We start from the raw sequence: 14,438 nt of genomic DNA on the forward strand, positions 1-14,438 counted from the left end.
TTTGATTAAAACGTGTTTATTAGGAAAATTAAATAATACATAAAATGACATTATTAAAACTCTACCATTTGGAGATATGTATCATTTACCTGAATTCAAGGAAAAGAAATTTATTAACCCATGGAAACTCAAAAACATTATTGATTAATGGAAACCGGAATTCCATTCGCCAACTCTCTCTCTTCCCCCCGCCCTTCACCAAAAAAAAAAAAAAGTGTCAGTTTTAAGATTCAGATGGCCGACCATAACTAAAGACAAACAATAGAAACTACAATGGAACGAACAGGGTCTTGGTTTTAAGGTTCAAATGACATAATTAAGACAACCACTTAAAAAGTACAGTGACAATTTATATGAAATATGGTCTACTGACTTAAAAATTATGGAAGAATCAAGATATGACCAAAAATGCTTAAAACACCGATGTAAATCTCGTTAATAATAAATAATACCGATTTTAAAGATTAGTTAATTTTTCTTTCTTTATTTTTTTGTTCTTTTATTTTAATTTCTAATTGATACACACCAATTAATGGGTGCATACAAATATAGGTAGGTAAAGTTGGAACTGCACAGAATTCCACCTAGAGAAGCGTGAACATTTCCATACTTGGCTAGTTAGGTATAGTGCTTTTCTTGGCGGTTTGAATTTTTTTGCTATCCAAATTCCAAAAGGTATCCAACTTATCAAGAAATTGCCTTTCATTGGGCCATCTGCAAAGCATATTACAAGAGTCCTTGTATAATAATAATGACCAAAACTTAGAAAATTAGATATTTTGAGGACAAAAAGAAGAATTCCGGTTTCTTCTAGGGACAAAAATTAGACATTTTGATCAAAACTTTGCCTAATAATTCCTTTGCCCTTGTTTCTTCTAGGGCCAACTACAGACCATCCATCTTCCGCTTCTACCGTTTCTATTATCTGCTTCTCATCGATTGGTTTTGCCTTGGGAATTGGATTTAATCTTGGTTTGGGATCATCAAGCACCATGTCTGATACCTCGTCATCCGAGCTGTCCTCGTCATCTTCATTTATCACCTGTCACAGAGCAAACAAATGTGGTGATGCCTTGCGCTTTTTTAAATTCTCATAAAAATAGTAGGACAAGATGCAATCCATCCAACAAGATCTTGGACAAGAAATCCAGGAGATTTTTGTTTTGATAATTAATCCAGGAGATTATTCTCATATTAATAAACACATGAACAAGCTACGTTAGATGTACTGACACCAAATGGGAACTTTCTCTCTGGCTATTATTCTCATATTGGTGCAAACATGAACTAGCTAGATAAAAGTTACTGTCAAATGGGAGCTTTCTCTCTAGCTATTATTCTCATATTGATGTACACAGAACGAGCTAGTTAAAAGTTACTAAATGGAAACTCTCAGCCAGATTCTGAAAATTTTGGTAATCAGAGGAGCTATCTAAGGTGGAGCTTTAACTTGGGGCATCACTGAAGTTAATTTTGGACATCCTCTAAAAAGAAAAAATAAAGAAAGGGGCAAAAATCTTTAACACCAAATTAATTGTCTTTGCAGGATGGAAGGGTAACCAGGATCTTTGTGCCTTTTTTCTGTTTGTTTATTATTCATGGACACATTTAATTCATGGATCACACCACTAAAGAGATAACTAGATAAGTCTTATAGAAGCAAATGATGTATGCCATAGAAGCTTAAATGCATGTTTCTCAAATAGCAAAAGCTTTCAAGAAATTCCAATTAGGCATGGAGAAATAAAGAGCATAAAAAATTTTGCAGGAACAAACTGAATCCTATCAACTCAGAGATGTAAACTTAAAATTCCATTGACTAACATACTTACTAAGTGCAAATTCACTTACTGTCCAAGTGTTAACAATTTCTTCAAAAGATGTTCTTTCAAGCTAAAGAACTAAAGGCTTCTTAGTTCGAACAGCATATTCTGCTATTTAGTATACCAGTGGCAATAGGAGAAAGATGTTCAATTACAACCTACTTTTGAAGATTCTCGAGTGCTACATCAGCTATTTGTAGGCCCCTTTTCCCCATTTTCCTAATTTGCAACTTATATTTTTAATTAAGTTATAGAATGCAGTTAGGCATCACAAATAAAATGCCACCTTGCCATCTTTTTTATCTCCTAGCCTCTTTTTATCATTTTCTTCAAGTTCTGTAAAGATTAGAGTTTACATGAAGACACAGTGTTTAGAAAACCAGGCTGGACCGGCCAGTTGGACCAGTTGAACCATGACATGGGACCCTGATTGGTTTGGTCACACCCCAATAATCATATTTATTAAAAACCCGATGAAAACTGGCTGACTGGCCAGTTTAACTGGAAAACTGGTGAATCGATCCTGGTTTCATGAAATCACCCGGGTCCTTAAATAATTGAAAATTTAAAACGTGTATAACAAGACTTGAACCCATGACCTCTTATTTGCATATATTGTTTAATTACCACTAGTTATGCACGTATTTTAAAGAAAATGTAAATTAAGAGACTTGAACCCTAGTCATTTGCTTTAAAAATTAAGGAACTTGCCATCCATCCACCATATTTAAGTATATTAAAAGTTGTAAAATATATTATGTAGTATTTATATGACCTGTAGTATATATATGTATATGCCACATCATCAAGGTCTGACCTCCGATTCAACCCTGGTTGAACCTTTGACTCGTGAACCTCTCCTCTGTTTCTGTTCCCGAACTGGTTCTCTTAATAGTGGAGGACATCCTAATCTTTAAAGCCATATGGGATGGGCACTGGGAGGTCATGCATTTGAGAATCAACACTTGTGAGAATTAATAGAAGAAAGATCCCAATATTATATATCATCTACATTTTTTTTTTTATCTTGTAGACCAACGTAATGAAACTACTTAGAACTTGCCAATCTCCTACTACTTTGTATCATGTATTTGGGAGTACTTTTCTCTATTTGGTTGTAGGTGGAATGCTCTAGGTGACACTTAAGGCTTTTTCAACCTATATCCCCCCTACCGAAGAAGAAAGGTCTTATGGAGATGTGTAAGGGCCATAGATGTTTTGGAGTGTTTGAGAGGAAAGAAATGCTAGGATCTTCAAAGAAAGAGCTTGATCAAGAAAGGCTGTAAGAGGAAATATTTCAATCAAGGTGGCACATTTCAAAGTATGTCACAACCCCTCTTCCCAGTGGACCACATGGAGGAACAATAGCCTACATGGTCAAGAATTTTCAAATCAAAGGCACAGTGCCACAAAAGAAAACTACCCCAATACAGAAATTCTCCAGCAAAAAGCACTAGATCTCCTGTACAATAATGGATAGAAGATGCATACCAACACATCTAAATAGGCTAGTGGCCCCTAGCCTAGTGGTCCTTTCTTTTCCAATTATTTCATAAGCTCAATACAGCTCAAATACTCAATAACAGGGTATAAATGAGTGTGCATGTCTACAACAACATGCATACCATCACATGATCAGCATTGAAATCATTCTCCATATGAAAACATGGTGTAGTATAACAACAATGAGCGCATTGACAACCATCACTTAGACAACTCTAGGACATGACAGTATATGCCATATGCAACTGCTCCATGTAAACTAACTCTAATATTTTTTTAAGAGTAAATCATAATTACTCTAATCACATTTACAACCGCATTTGGCAAACTCCAGGAATTTAAAGCAAGTGCAATATTAGCTAGTCCATCTAAATAAAACCTAAATCTTTCTAATAATCATGAGAACATTTTAATAATAGATAATTTAGCAAACACATACGTGATTCAAGCAAGAGGCATGAACAGTTTTTACTACAAACATTTTCTTATCATTGTTTTTATCATAAACATCCTGAAGTGAGCAAGTCTCTGAGTTTGTTTTTTCTTGGGTGGGGAGGATTAGCTAGAAGAGGTTTTTTGAAGATGAGGTCCATATGATATTCTAGAAAAGATGAAGATGGCAAGAAAGATTTGGGAGCAGAAGGGGAGAATGAATAGGTGGTGGAAGAGGAGTTTGAACTTTGAAGATTCGTGATAAAAGGAGGGTCTGTTAAGTTCAATTTGGGAGCAGGAGGGTCTTTGTTTTGAATTGGGTTTAGGGGGTGAACTTTGTTTGTGATGTGGGATTGTGAACGGTTTCTCAGGGCAGATGTTTGGCTCAAATGTTTGAGTTTGTGGGTGCTGTGTGTAGTATTGTAGTGTTGTATCTTGGTGATGTATTATAACCATTGTAATTCTTTTTTTAATTTTTAATGAATTTTCTTTTGTTATAAAAAAACAGTACAAGAAGATTTTGTAAGGTTCCATCACTTCCATGTTTGGAAAGAACACTGAAAGGCTGATAAATAAAAAGAAATCAACTAAAACCAAAAAAACAATTGACACCAAACCCACAGAATATGACGAAAATAAAATAAAACAGAAGCCAAGTAAGCTTTCTCCTTTCCCTCAGGTAATTATACCTTCAAAAGTGCTGCAGGGTTTCAGTAAAGAAAGGTTGTGTGAAGGATTACTCCTCTGGCAGTTTTTGGGACCATGAGGAATTAAAGGAACTCAAGTTTTTTTTTTTTTTCATGAAAACAAATGTGAGATAGCAGATCAATTAATAGCTAAGTTGACGAACAGAATTTATTTCTTGGATGAGTGTATATAGGTCGTTTTATAGGAAACCATATGATATTTTTTTTGTCAAAAGAAATATTTTTTGTAAATCCTAAGATGTAAAGTGTATATCCCACTGTAGAGGTCCCTTGGTGTACATGGGGTGTTTGTAAGGATTTTGATTAATACAAAGTAATACTTAACCTTCAGAAAGAGGGGCTCAAACTCTTGATATCAGAATCATAAGAAGGCAAGAGACTTGATAGTAGATAACTACACCACCACCTTATTGATAGTAGTAAGCAAGTACTATCTCCTTAGTTTTTCAATGCATACAATATAGGCTCTAAATGGATGGTACTACCTGCTTAAAGAATTAAAAAAATACATAAAAAAATAAAAAGACTGTTTGAGAGACATTCTGTTAACAAACCTACACAACTTATTCTCATAAACAAAACATTAAATCTATTTAAACCAAGCAATATATTGCAACAGTTACCCTTCTGCTTTGAGAAATGGCTTCTTTTCCAGAGTTGGATTTCCTTAGCTTTTCAATTGATCCATAATTGCCTTGCAGACAGTCCTCATGCATGACCATTAACTTTTCTGCCACCTACATTGTACATCCAAAGAATGTATAAGCATTAAAACATTAAAACATTAAAACATTATCCCATTTCCTATTAACCACCCATTAGTATAGAAGTCAGAATGTATAAAAAGTTGGGCCAAATACTAGAAGTCTAGAAAGGACAGAATAAAGGAAATGGGAACAAGTTTTCCTGTCCTTAAGTATTCGGATAGAGCATGGTTTAAATGATTCTACCATGGTTAACTTTACATTTTATCTGCTTGGTAAAACTTACCAGTATAGATTAATGTATACACATGTTTCTTAGTTAAGTAGATTGTTAGAGTTAGCCGAATAAGGGTAGATTAGTCAACTCACCTTGGTTAAGTTATGAGCTTATGTGGCAGTCTTATTAGAGGTTCTCTGTCCCATACTTAAGTAGGGGCAGTTTAGTCCTTGTACATTTAATTAGAGCCTAATCACTATTAAGAGGTCGATTGATAGGGTTTAGCTATCAGGTTCGACAGTTCTTTCATCTCTACAAGGAAGTGTACCCACTGTGGCAGGGAAGGACATTCGGTAAATTTCTGTTATGATCTCCATGGCCGCCCTCCCTCTAAATGGGCCAATCATGCTGTTGCTGGTGGGGTTGATGTTAATGATAATCAACAGGCAGATCTAACTCCTTCCACATCTACATCTGTTTCCGGAAGGGAGATGGTTAGTGTACCGCGTGATGAGTATGAGCGGTTCCTTCAGTCCACTTCACAGCACACTACTGCTACTCTTGCCCACTCAGGTATAGCTTGCCTGTCATCTAAAACCTCTCATTGGATTATTGACTTTGGATCCTCTAATCACATGACCGGGACTCCAGGTGTGTTCTCTTCTCTCTCTGAAACTTCCACATCTCAAACTGTTACCCTTGCCAATGGTTCATCCTCTCCCATCTATGGTGTTGGCAATGTTGACATGGCTTCTCTTTCTTTATCATCTGTTCTATATGTCCCTAAGTTTCCATTCAATCTTATGTCTGTTAGTAAATTAACCAAGACTCTTAACTGTTCTGTTACTTTTTTTCCCTTTTGTGTTTTTCAAGATCTTAGGACGGGGAAGAAGATTGGTCTCTTAACTGTTCTGTTACTTTTTTTCCCTTTTGTGTTTTTCAAGATCTTAGGACGTGGAAGAAGATTGGTGGGGGGCATGAAGCTGGTGGATTGTATTATCTTGACGGTGATGGATTGTCAGTTACACTTCAGACTTCACTCACTCCTCTGCAGTGGCATTGTCGACTGGGACATCCTTCTCTCAAGGCACTCAAGATACTAGTTCTGTCTTTGAGTCATTTGTCAGTGTTACAGTGTGAGTCGTGTCAGTTTGGGAAATGTCGTTGTGTTTCCTTCAGTCCTAGAGTTGAAAGTCGTATGTTGAGTCCTTTTGCTTTGGTTCATTCAGATGTTTAGGGCCCGATCAAAATAGTCTTATAATGGTTACAAGTATTTTGTCACTTTTATTGATGATTGTTCAAGAATGACATGGATTTATTTAATGAAAGAAATGAGTGAATTATTTTCCATTTTTCAAAAATTCCATGCTGAAATACGTACACAATTTGGTGTTTCAATCAAAGTTCTTCGTTTAGATAATGGTCGTGAATATTTTTTTACTTCCTTTCAACAGTACTTAGAACAGCATGGCATCATTCATCAAACTTCATGTGCATCCACTCCTCAACAAAATGGGGTGGCTGAACGGAAGAACCGTCATCTTCTTGAAACGGCTCGGTCTATTCTTCATCATATGAGTGTTCTTAAACGGTTTTGGAGTGATGCTGTACTTATTGCGTGTTTCCTCATTAATCGGATGCCCTCCTTTATTCTTCATGGTCGGTCTCCCTTCTCTATCTTGTTCCCTACCTTGTCTCCCATTCCATTAACACCTCGTCGTATCTTTGGCTATGTGTGCTTTGTTCACAATCTGAGTCCTGGAATAGACAAGTTGGATTCACGCTCCATTAAGTGTCTTTCTTGGCTACTCTTGGACTCAAAAAGGGTACAAATGTTACAATCCCTTACTCGGAAGTGCTATGTCTGTCCTGATGTCACCTTTTTTGAGTCTGTTCCCTTCTTCTCAGGAACTGAAGCATCTTTGTCTCCACCTTTACTTCCTCTTCCTCTTCCGGTCAGTGATCCCGTTCCGGGTGTTCTTGTTGGAGTTGACTCGTCACCTCATCCAGTGCAGATCCCTACTGAGCGACCACCAATTTGGCAAGTGTATACACATCGAACGACATCGGCCCCTCCTCCAGCTTCTACCTTGTCCGCGGATCCTGTTGTTGCTCCTGTTGCTGTACACTCAGGACTTGATCTACCCATTGCCTTATGGAAAGGTAAACGTAGTTCTATTCTCCATCTCATTTCCAATTTTGTTTCAATATCTCGCATTTTCGCCTCACATCGCCAGTTTGTTTCACTATTGTCATCTATTTCCATACCTAACAATGTCCAAGAGGCTCTTAGTTCACCTGGGTTGAGGCAGGCAATGGAGGAGGAACTCTCTGCTCTTCAGCATACTCACACGTGGGAGCTCACCATTCTTCCTCCTGGTAAGCATGTTGTGGGTTGTAAATGGGTGTATACTGTTAAATACTTGCCAGATGGTAGTGTGGAGCGTCTGAAAGCCAGACTTGTTGCTAAAGGTTATTCACAGTTGTATGGAGTGGACTATATGGAGACCTTCTTTCCAGTGGCTAAGATTAGCTCTGTCCGTGTGTTAATTTCCCTGGCAGTTGTGTATGATTGGCCCCTATTTCAACTTGACATAAAAAATGCCTTCCTTCATGGTGACCTTATAGAGGAGGTATATATGGAGCAACCATCTGGGTTTGTTGCTCAGGGGGAGGTTGGTAAGGTGTGCAGACTGAAAAAGGCAATTTATGGGTTGAAACAATCACCTCGTGCTTGGTTCGGGAAGTTTAGTGAAGTGGTGAAGAATTTTGGAATAAAACAATGCCAGATTGATCACTCAGTGTTCAACTATAACTCAGAAGCTGGAAAGATTTTATTAGTGGTCTATGTGGATGATATTGCCATAACTGGCAGTGACAAATTGGGGATCGACAAACTAAAGGTCTTTTTGCAAAATCATTTTCAAACAAAAGACTTTGGGACATTGAAGTATTTCTTGGGTATAGAAGTTGCTAGATCAAGACAAGGTGTAAACCTGTGCCAAAGAAAATATGTTCTCGATCTATTGGACGAAACAGGACTGTTAGGTGCAAAACCGACTGAGACTCCTATGGAACCAAACGTTAAGTTGAGCAATGATACAGGGGAAATATTTGATGATCCTGGAAGGTATAGACGACTTATGGGGAAGCTGAACTATTTGACTATCACGAGACCAAACATCTCCTTTGCAGTCAGTGTGGTGAGCCAATTTATATAGAACCCTCGTATATCTCACTGGGATGCAGTTCTTAGAATTGTAAGATATCTGAAAGGAGCTCCAGGCCGTGGGCTATTGTATAAATCAGGAGGAAAACTTGAAGTAGTTGGGTACACGGATGCAGATTGAGCGGGCTCTGTGTCTGATAGAAGATCTACTACAGGTTACTGCACATTTGTGGCTAGAAGCAGTGCTGAAGCCGAGCACAGAGCCATGGCACACACTACATGTGAATTAGTGTGGTTGAGGAATCTCCTACAAGAAATCGGGTTCCACATGGATAAACCTATGAAATTGTACTGTGACAATCAAGCTGCGCTCCATATCTCATCCAACCCTATTTTTCATGAGAGAACAAAGCACATAGAGATTGATTGCCACTTTGTGAGGGAGAAGGTTTTTATTGGAGAGATAAGCACAGAACATGTAGGCTTAGGTGATTAGTGGGCAGATTTGTTTACAAAAGCCTTAAGCTCAGGGAGAGTGAACTATATATGTAACAAGCTGGGATTATATGACATATATTCTCCAGCTTGAGGGGGAGTGTTAGAGTTAGCCGAATAAGAGTAGATTAGTCAACTCGCCTTGGTTAAGTTATGAGATTATGTGGCAGTCTTATTAGAGGTTCTCTGTCCCATACTTAAGTAGAGGCAGTTTAGTCCTTGTACATTTAATTAGAGCCTAATCACTATTAAGAGGTCGATTGATAGGGTTTAGCTATCAGGTTCGGCAGTTCTTTCATCTTCTTCTTCTTATCCTCTTCATCTTCTTCTCCTTACTGGTTCGGACTACTGTAGCAACAGTAGAAACATAGATCATCAACTTTGATAACTATGCAGTGTACAACTTATGTTAAGCTTCACGGTGGTGCTATATGATGCATGAAAAGAAAGAGGTACTGGAACTTTTGAGGCTAAGTGACAAGGAGTCTTGGAAAAATCTTGACAAAACTTACAAGAATGCATTGGGTGGTTAAGGCTCTTCACCATGAACTTGTAATCTTTGTTTTCTTTTTAATGAGAACCTTTTCTTATAATTATCAAAGAAAATTTGGAACTTGGAACAAATCACTGTTTATTCTTCTTTTGATGCATAGAGGACCATGCATGTTTATGTTCTAGATGCTTTAATCTCATTAACCATGCAAAGCCCATGTATACAGGTATTTGGCCTTCATTTGCAAGTACTTAATACAATAGACATCACTTCAACTATCATATCTCACAAAACTATATGGCAGTAATCAGTCTAAATCGGACAGCAATTACTTGGACAATCACCATATATAGATCATGCTATGTGGTAGTGACGTGCATTGGTCTTCTAAGGTATATCCCAGTATAACCTATAAAAGTGCTCCTGCACTTCTGATGGAGCAACTGGATTGAATTTCTTTTAGGTAGGATGAGGCAAGAAAAACCCTTTAGTGTGTGTGTGTGTCTTGAGAAATGGAAACATAAGTCAAACATTATATACAAATTCTAAAATCAAACCCCAACCAAGCACTGTAAAAGAGGGTTTTGGAGCAAATTCCAAGAAGAATATAATGTTTTAAAAGTGAGAAATGCAAGAAAAGCATAACGGTCTGACACCTCAGCATAAGACTGAATTAAGACACAAATTTTTGAAAAAAATAAAAAAATAAATAACATCAAACATAAAAAATATGGAAACCTGAATTTAAAAACAAATTATATATTTTAAAAAGCTTATTAGCTCAACTCAAAATACATAGGTATGACATATAAAATGAATTCAAAGTGAAAAGCGAAAGCAAAACAAACAAATGTGGATCATACCAAAGTGCTTCAATACTCAACAATTCAAGCATGTGAAACTCTGAAACTCTCAACATGTTTGTCTATTTCCTAGTTGCATTATTTGAAATAGCTACTAAGTAGTAATCTAGTATGATGTTAGACATCTTACAAACTCAACCCCAGGTGGTTGGGGCTCTTACACTATACCTCATCAAGGCCTCTTGAGGCAAGCCCAAACAAGCCCATATGAGGGGTTCGGAGACCATGCCACCAATCTGAATTATTGGCCCATATAGGATAGGTTTTATGATTTTGGTCATAGTTCATTCTTCAGTGAAAATTTTTCTGAGATCTGAACAGCAAGGGTGCTGTGATTATTAAAAGAAAAACCAGCAAAAAGAAGAGAAAAACAGAGCAAGAAGAGGAAGAGAGAGAGATGGGAGAAGAAGAGTTGAATCAATCACAACTCTCTTCAGCCCCATTCATTTGTTTTATTAATGTTGAATACTGGTTGAAGATGCAATTACATTAATGCCCCCAATAGGGCGGCTGACTTGGTAAGCAATATAAAAAGAAATAGAAGATGGCCCATATACTGAAGGCCCAATATAAGAAAAGACAACTTAAAGATAAAACAATAAAAAGAAGCAAGTTAAGGCTCATCTGGCCCAATCTTTCTACAGTTTCTTGTTTCTTTTAAAAATTAAAGGACCATTAATAGTGCACAAGAACCAACATAGGGTAATTTAGAAGCTTATAGACCATTACAAATGTGTAAAACACATACAACTGTATACGCACCTTTTAAAACACTGAGAACACAAATGAATGAAAACATAAATTGTTTTACCTAGAAACCTCTTGATGCATAATTACCATGTTCGTTTACCATACAACAAAATGCATCCCAAAATTAAAGAAACACGAATCTTAGAAGAAGGATCAGATCATAAGAACAGTTTATGGTGAATCTAGACTCCAAAATAACATAAAGAAAAGCATACCTCCTCAATGCTGCCATCCTCAATCTCAGTATTGAAAGAAAGCACCATGCTTTCATCGAGCATGTTTTCTAAATCATCAATGTAATGTGGCTCTGGAAAATACAAAATTGTAAGTATATATGCAGATGAATAAACAATGAAGCAAAAATTAATTCTAAATAAAAAGTCACTTAAGAATAAAATATTAAAAATGGATTTCTTGATTATCATTATAATAGCCCATTTTATTTGTAATCATGATCAAACAGTTCTCTCCACTCAAAGAAACTCGAGTAGAGGGCACCAAAGATACACAGCTTATAGCTGACACACTATAACTAGAAACCTCATAGTATCATCGTAATGGCCTTCTCATATATCTGGATTTTGTTTTCTTTTTTTATCAGCTGGATTTTGTTTCTCTTTATGATGCCTTCCTTAAGTTCCTCCCTTCTTGTCTTGATGAAAAGGGACAATAGAATGGATTGGCATTTGCGAAAACAATAAACTTGAAGTGAAGACTTTAAACTCCTAAAATTACTTGATATTAAGCCAGGAAACCTGAATTATACCTTTTGATTGGGAGAACCAAGAATAGATGTTGGCAGCAAGTTGTTCAGATTTCTGGTGGGAGTCCCGGCCACCCCACTCATTCTCAATGGCCACTTGAAGTGCAGTCCATCGGGAAAGAACCAAGGAGATCCCCTCAGCCAAGAAAGAGAGAGCCTCTGGCGAAAGTTGCATGGGTACATTGCCTTTATCACTGTTATCCATGGAACTTCTCAGACACACTAACCGTAGTTTATGCTCCTCTCTCTGTGACTACTGGCTATCAGAGACAAAAAAAAGAATGAAGACAAGTAGAGAGTGTCAAACATCTAAAACTATAACTTTAAGACTTTAAGGCCCCATTGGGCATCAATTCTAGAATTTCATCCTCAGAATCCATCCATAAAAGAACGTATTCTGGATTTTCTTGAGTCTGAGAATCTATGTAGGGGTTTGGTACAGAACCTTGATTCTCATTTCTAAGAATCAGAATGGCGTTTGGCATGACCCTGTTTCTGAGTAATTGATAATCTCGTAAAACCAAGTCCTACAATTATAGTTAAGTATAAATCATACTTCATTGCTTTCCAATATGCTGAACTAAGTTGTCTATGTGTGTCATTTCATAAATAAATTGATCGGAAATTTGGATAAACCTAATTAACCCTTTCAGCCATGTCTTTGTCCAAGATTCCAAATGTTATATTTGACTAATTTTAGCTGTACTTTTTCTGTCCAAATAATGCAATTCCATCAATAACTTATCCAATTCATTCAACTAGAAATAGGGTTCAGTTACCAGTAATGGTGGGTGATTGTTATAACCAAGTCCTTCCACAAGTGACAAAACCAATGATGGCCTCTAAATTCATATAAAATGAGGATTTATTATGCATCCTTCCAAATCTCATTTTAGTTTCAATATGCTGATCTAAATGAATCATTACCAGAGTGAATTCCTTTTCATTAAATGATCATAAGACATGGTTTAGATAGTCAAGGGTATGATAGAGAAATAAGCTATATTTCTTTGTAAAGTTCGGGCTTTTGATAAGTTTTGGTAGCCAAGGGTGGGAATGAGATAGGCAAAGATGTACGTTTTGAGGTACAGAGAGAATTAGAAGACGAAATGTTGTCAGGGGTTATTGGGAATTGGCGTAGGAGACGAGAAACAAGAAGAAGGTAGTGATCAATTGTTTTGGCCCTCCTAAGCTGAGTCAACTAGTTGGTACACACACACACAATAAAAAAAAAAGCAATAAATTTTCCTAATTCAACAAAGTAGTCCGCATAGACGTTGGTCGAATATTAGATTAAGAGGGCCCGATAATGTTAGATTAGCACAAGATTGGAAACTTGAAAAAAGAGAAAATCAAGCACACCATAATAAGGACCAATAGAGCCTGTTAATCGAATGATAGAAAACGAGTATACCAGTAAAGTGTGGAAGGAAGAGAGGATATACTTACGAAGATGGAAACTGTAGTCGTCTTACAGATGGTTCCCCAACCAGCGATGAGTTCAATTTCACTGTTCCTACAGCTGGCAATGCCTGATAAGTTCAAGAAGGCTTGGTAATGGCGGAGTTTTCTATATTTTGAAGAAGAAGAAGATTAATAAGAAGAAGAGGGAGAAGGACAGGCAATAAAGATGCATACCGAGATCGAGACCGGTGGTCGCTGCAGCAATTAGCCCCTGCAACTACAAATAGGTGGAGTCGTGGAGAAGTGTCTGTTACGTGAGAGAGGTTGGAACCCTACGACGAGGTTTTTTTTTTGGTAGAGTCCTATGACGAGTTAGTGCCTGTTATCTGACCCGTTAGGTTACTCGACCCATATTTGACCCGCTTGTTGTATGGGTGGGTTGGGTGGGCCAAATGGTTTGGGCCGAAATTTGCCACTCCTGGTGTAATCGACTAATCGAGGTAGCGAGCCGACCATTCAGTGTTTAATTTAACCCCATTCCGGCCCTTTCCGGGTTGTGTTTAACTTAAACCCGACCCTTGTACATCCCTACTTGCTGCAGTATCGCTAACTCGACATCTTGGCGGTGGCGGCTTTTTACATCCCTCCTTCCAGGGTGCAGGCGGGATTCGATCCCAGGTCTCCGCTAGAACTAGCCAGAAACCTTACCAGCTAGCACCCTAACCAGGTAATTTGGGAACTCGGCTGTTTCGAATGGTCTTCGTAGTACTAGTAGTTCACATACAGGTAAAAGACTTCATGCAAGAACAAGGAATTTCTTGATTTATCAAAAAAAAAAAAAAGGAATTTCTTTCATCAGTGCGAGAAATTGAGAGGTGCTTCTTGTTCACTTGAATTTTGTCTTTTCGATCTGATGCATAAACGGGCAACTCGAATTTCGTGTAGATCTCTAACGACGTTTCGATAATGCTGGTTTAATATATATGATGGTTTAAAGCTTCTCTATCGATTGCCATGGCTGCCCCGTTCTTCTCAACGCCTTTCCAGCCTTATGTTTATCAGGCAAGCTTTAAGTTTCCTTGTTAATTTTGTTTGCTTCCATGTCACTGTTTTTT

General features: G+C 37.4%; 2 protein-coding genes across 18 annotated transcripts in view; one reads left to right on the plus strand and one right to left on the minus strand.

Moving 5' to 3' along the window:
* Positions 1 to 684: 684 nt before the first annotated feature.
* LOC148879212 (uncharacterized) lies at positions 685 to 13,716 on the minus strand. 8 transcript variants are annotated; one of them, XM_088960690.1, is made up of 6 exons: positions 13,558 to 13,716; positions 13,369 to 13,441; positions 11,923 to 12,175; positions 11,372 to 11,463; positions 5,089 to 5,202; positions 685 to 1,042 (listed from the first exon to the last, which is right to left on the minus strand). In XM_088960690.1, the coding sequence occupies exons 3-6, from the start codon at positions 12,122 to 12,124 to the stop codon at positions 824 to 826; spliced, it is 627 nt and encodes a 208-aa protein (XP_088816816.1). In that variant the 5' UTR covers positions 12,125 to 12,175; positions 13,369 to 13,441; positions 13,558 to 13,716; the 3' UTR covers positions 685 to 823. The 8 variants fall into 8 exon arrangements, with proteins under 8 accessions (XP_088816816.1, XP_088816813.1, XP_088816812.1 ...); XM_088960687.1 differs by having other exon boundaries at positions 11,923 to 12,179; positions 13,558 to 13,711; XM_088960686.1 differs by having other exon boundaries at positions 13,369 to 13,451; positions 13,558 to 13,711.
* Positions 13,636 to 14,438, plus strand: part of LOC148879213 (uncharacterized) — a 30,973-nt gene continuing 30,170 nt past the window's right edge. For 6 of the 10 annotated variants that reach the window (XM_088960675.1, XM_088960680.1, XM_088960673.1 and 3 more), the window contains exons 1-2: positions 13,636 to 14,050; positions 14,269 to 14,385. In XM_088960675.1, the coding sequence (XP_088816801.1) occupies positions 14,338 to 14,385 (48 nt within the window). In that variant the 5' untranslated portion in view covers positions 13,636 to 14,050; positions 14,269 to 14,337. Of the gene's footprint in view, positions 14,110 to 14,268; positions 14,386 to 14,438 lie in introns of all 10 variants that reach the window. The other 4 variants (XM_088960674.1, XM_088960679.1, XM_088960682.1 and 1 more) reach the window with 2 other exon arrangements.

Source organism: Nelumbo lutea, chromosome 1 (assembly GCF_056320005.1).
Source record: "Nelumbo lutea isolate HS-2025 chromosome 1, American lotus-T2T, whole genome shotgun sequence".
In the NCBI taxonomy this organism is placed as follows: domain Eukaryota; kingdom Viridiplantae; phylum Streptophyta; class Magnoliopsida; order Proteales; family Nelumbonaceae; genus Nelumbo; species Nelumbo lutea.

Coding starts and splice junctions, on each gene's coding strand:
- LOC148879212 (XM_088960690.1), bottom strand. CDS start 12,124: ATGGATAACAGTGATAAAGGCAATGTACCCATGCAACTTTCGCCAGAG. Junction 5,203..11,371: donor AGGATGGCAGCATTGAGGAG/GTATGCTTTTCT, acceptor TGTACAATGTAG/GTGGCAGAAAAGTTAATGGT. Junction 1,043..5,088: donor CCATTTCTCAAAGCAGAAGG/GTAACTGTTGCA, acceptor GCTCTGTGACAG/GTGATAAATGAAGATGACGA.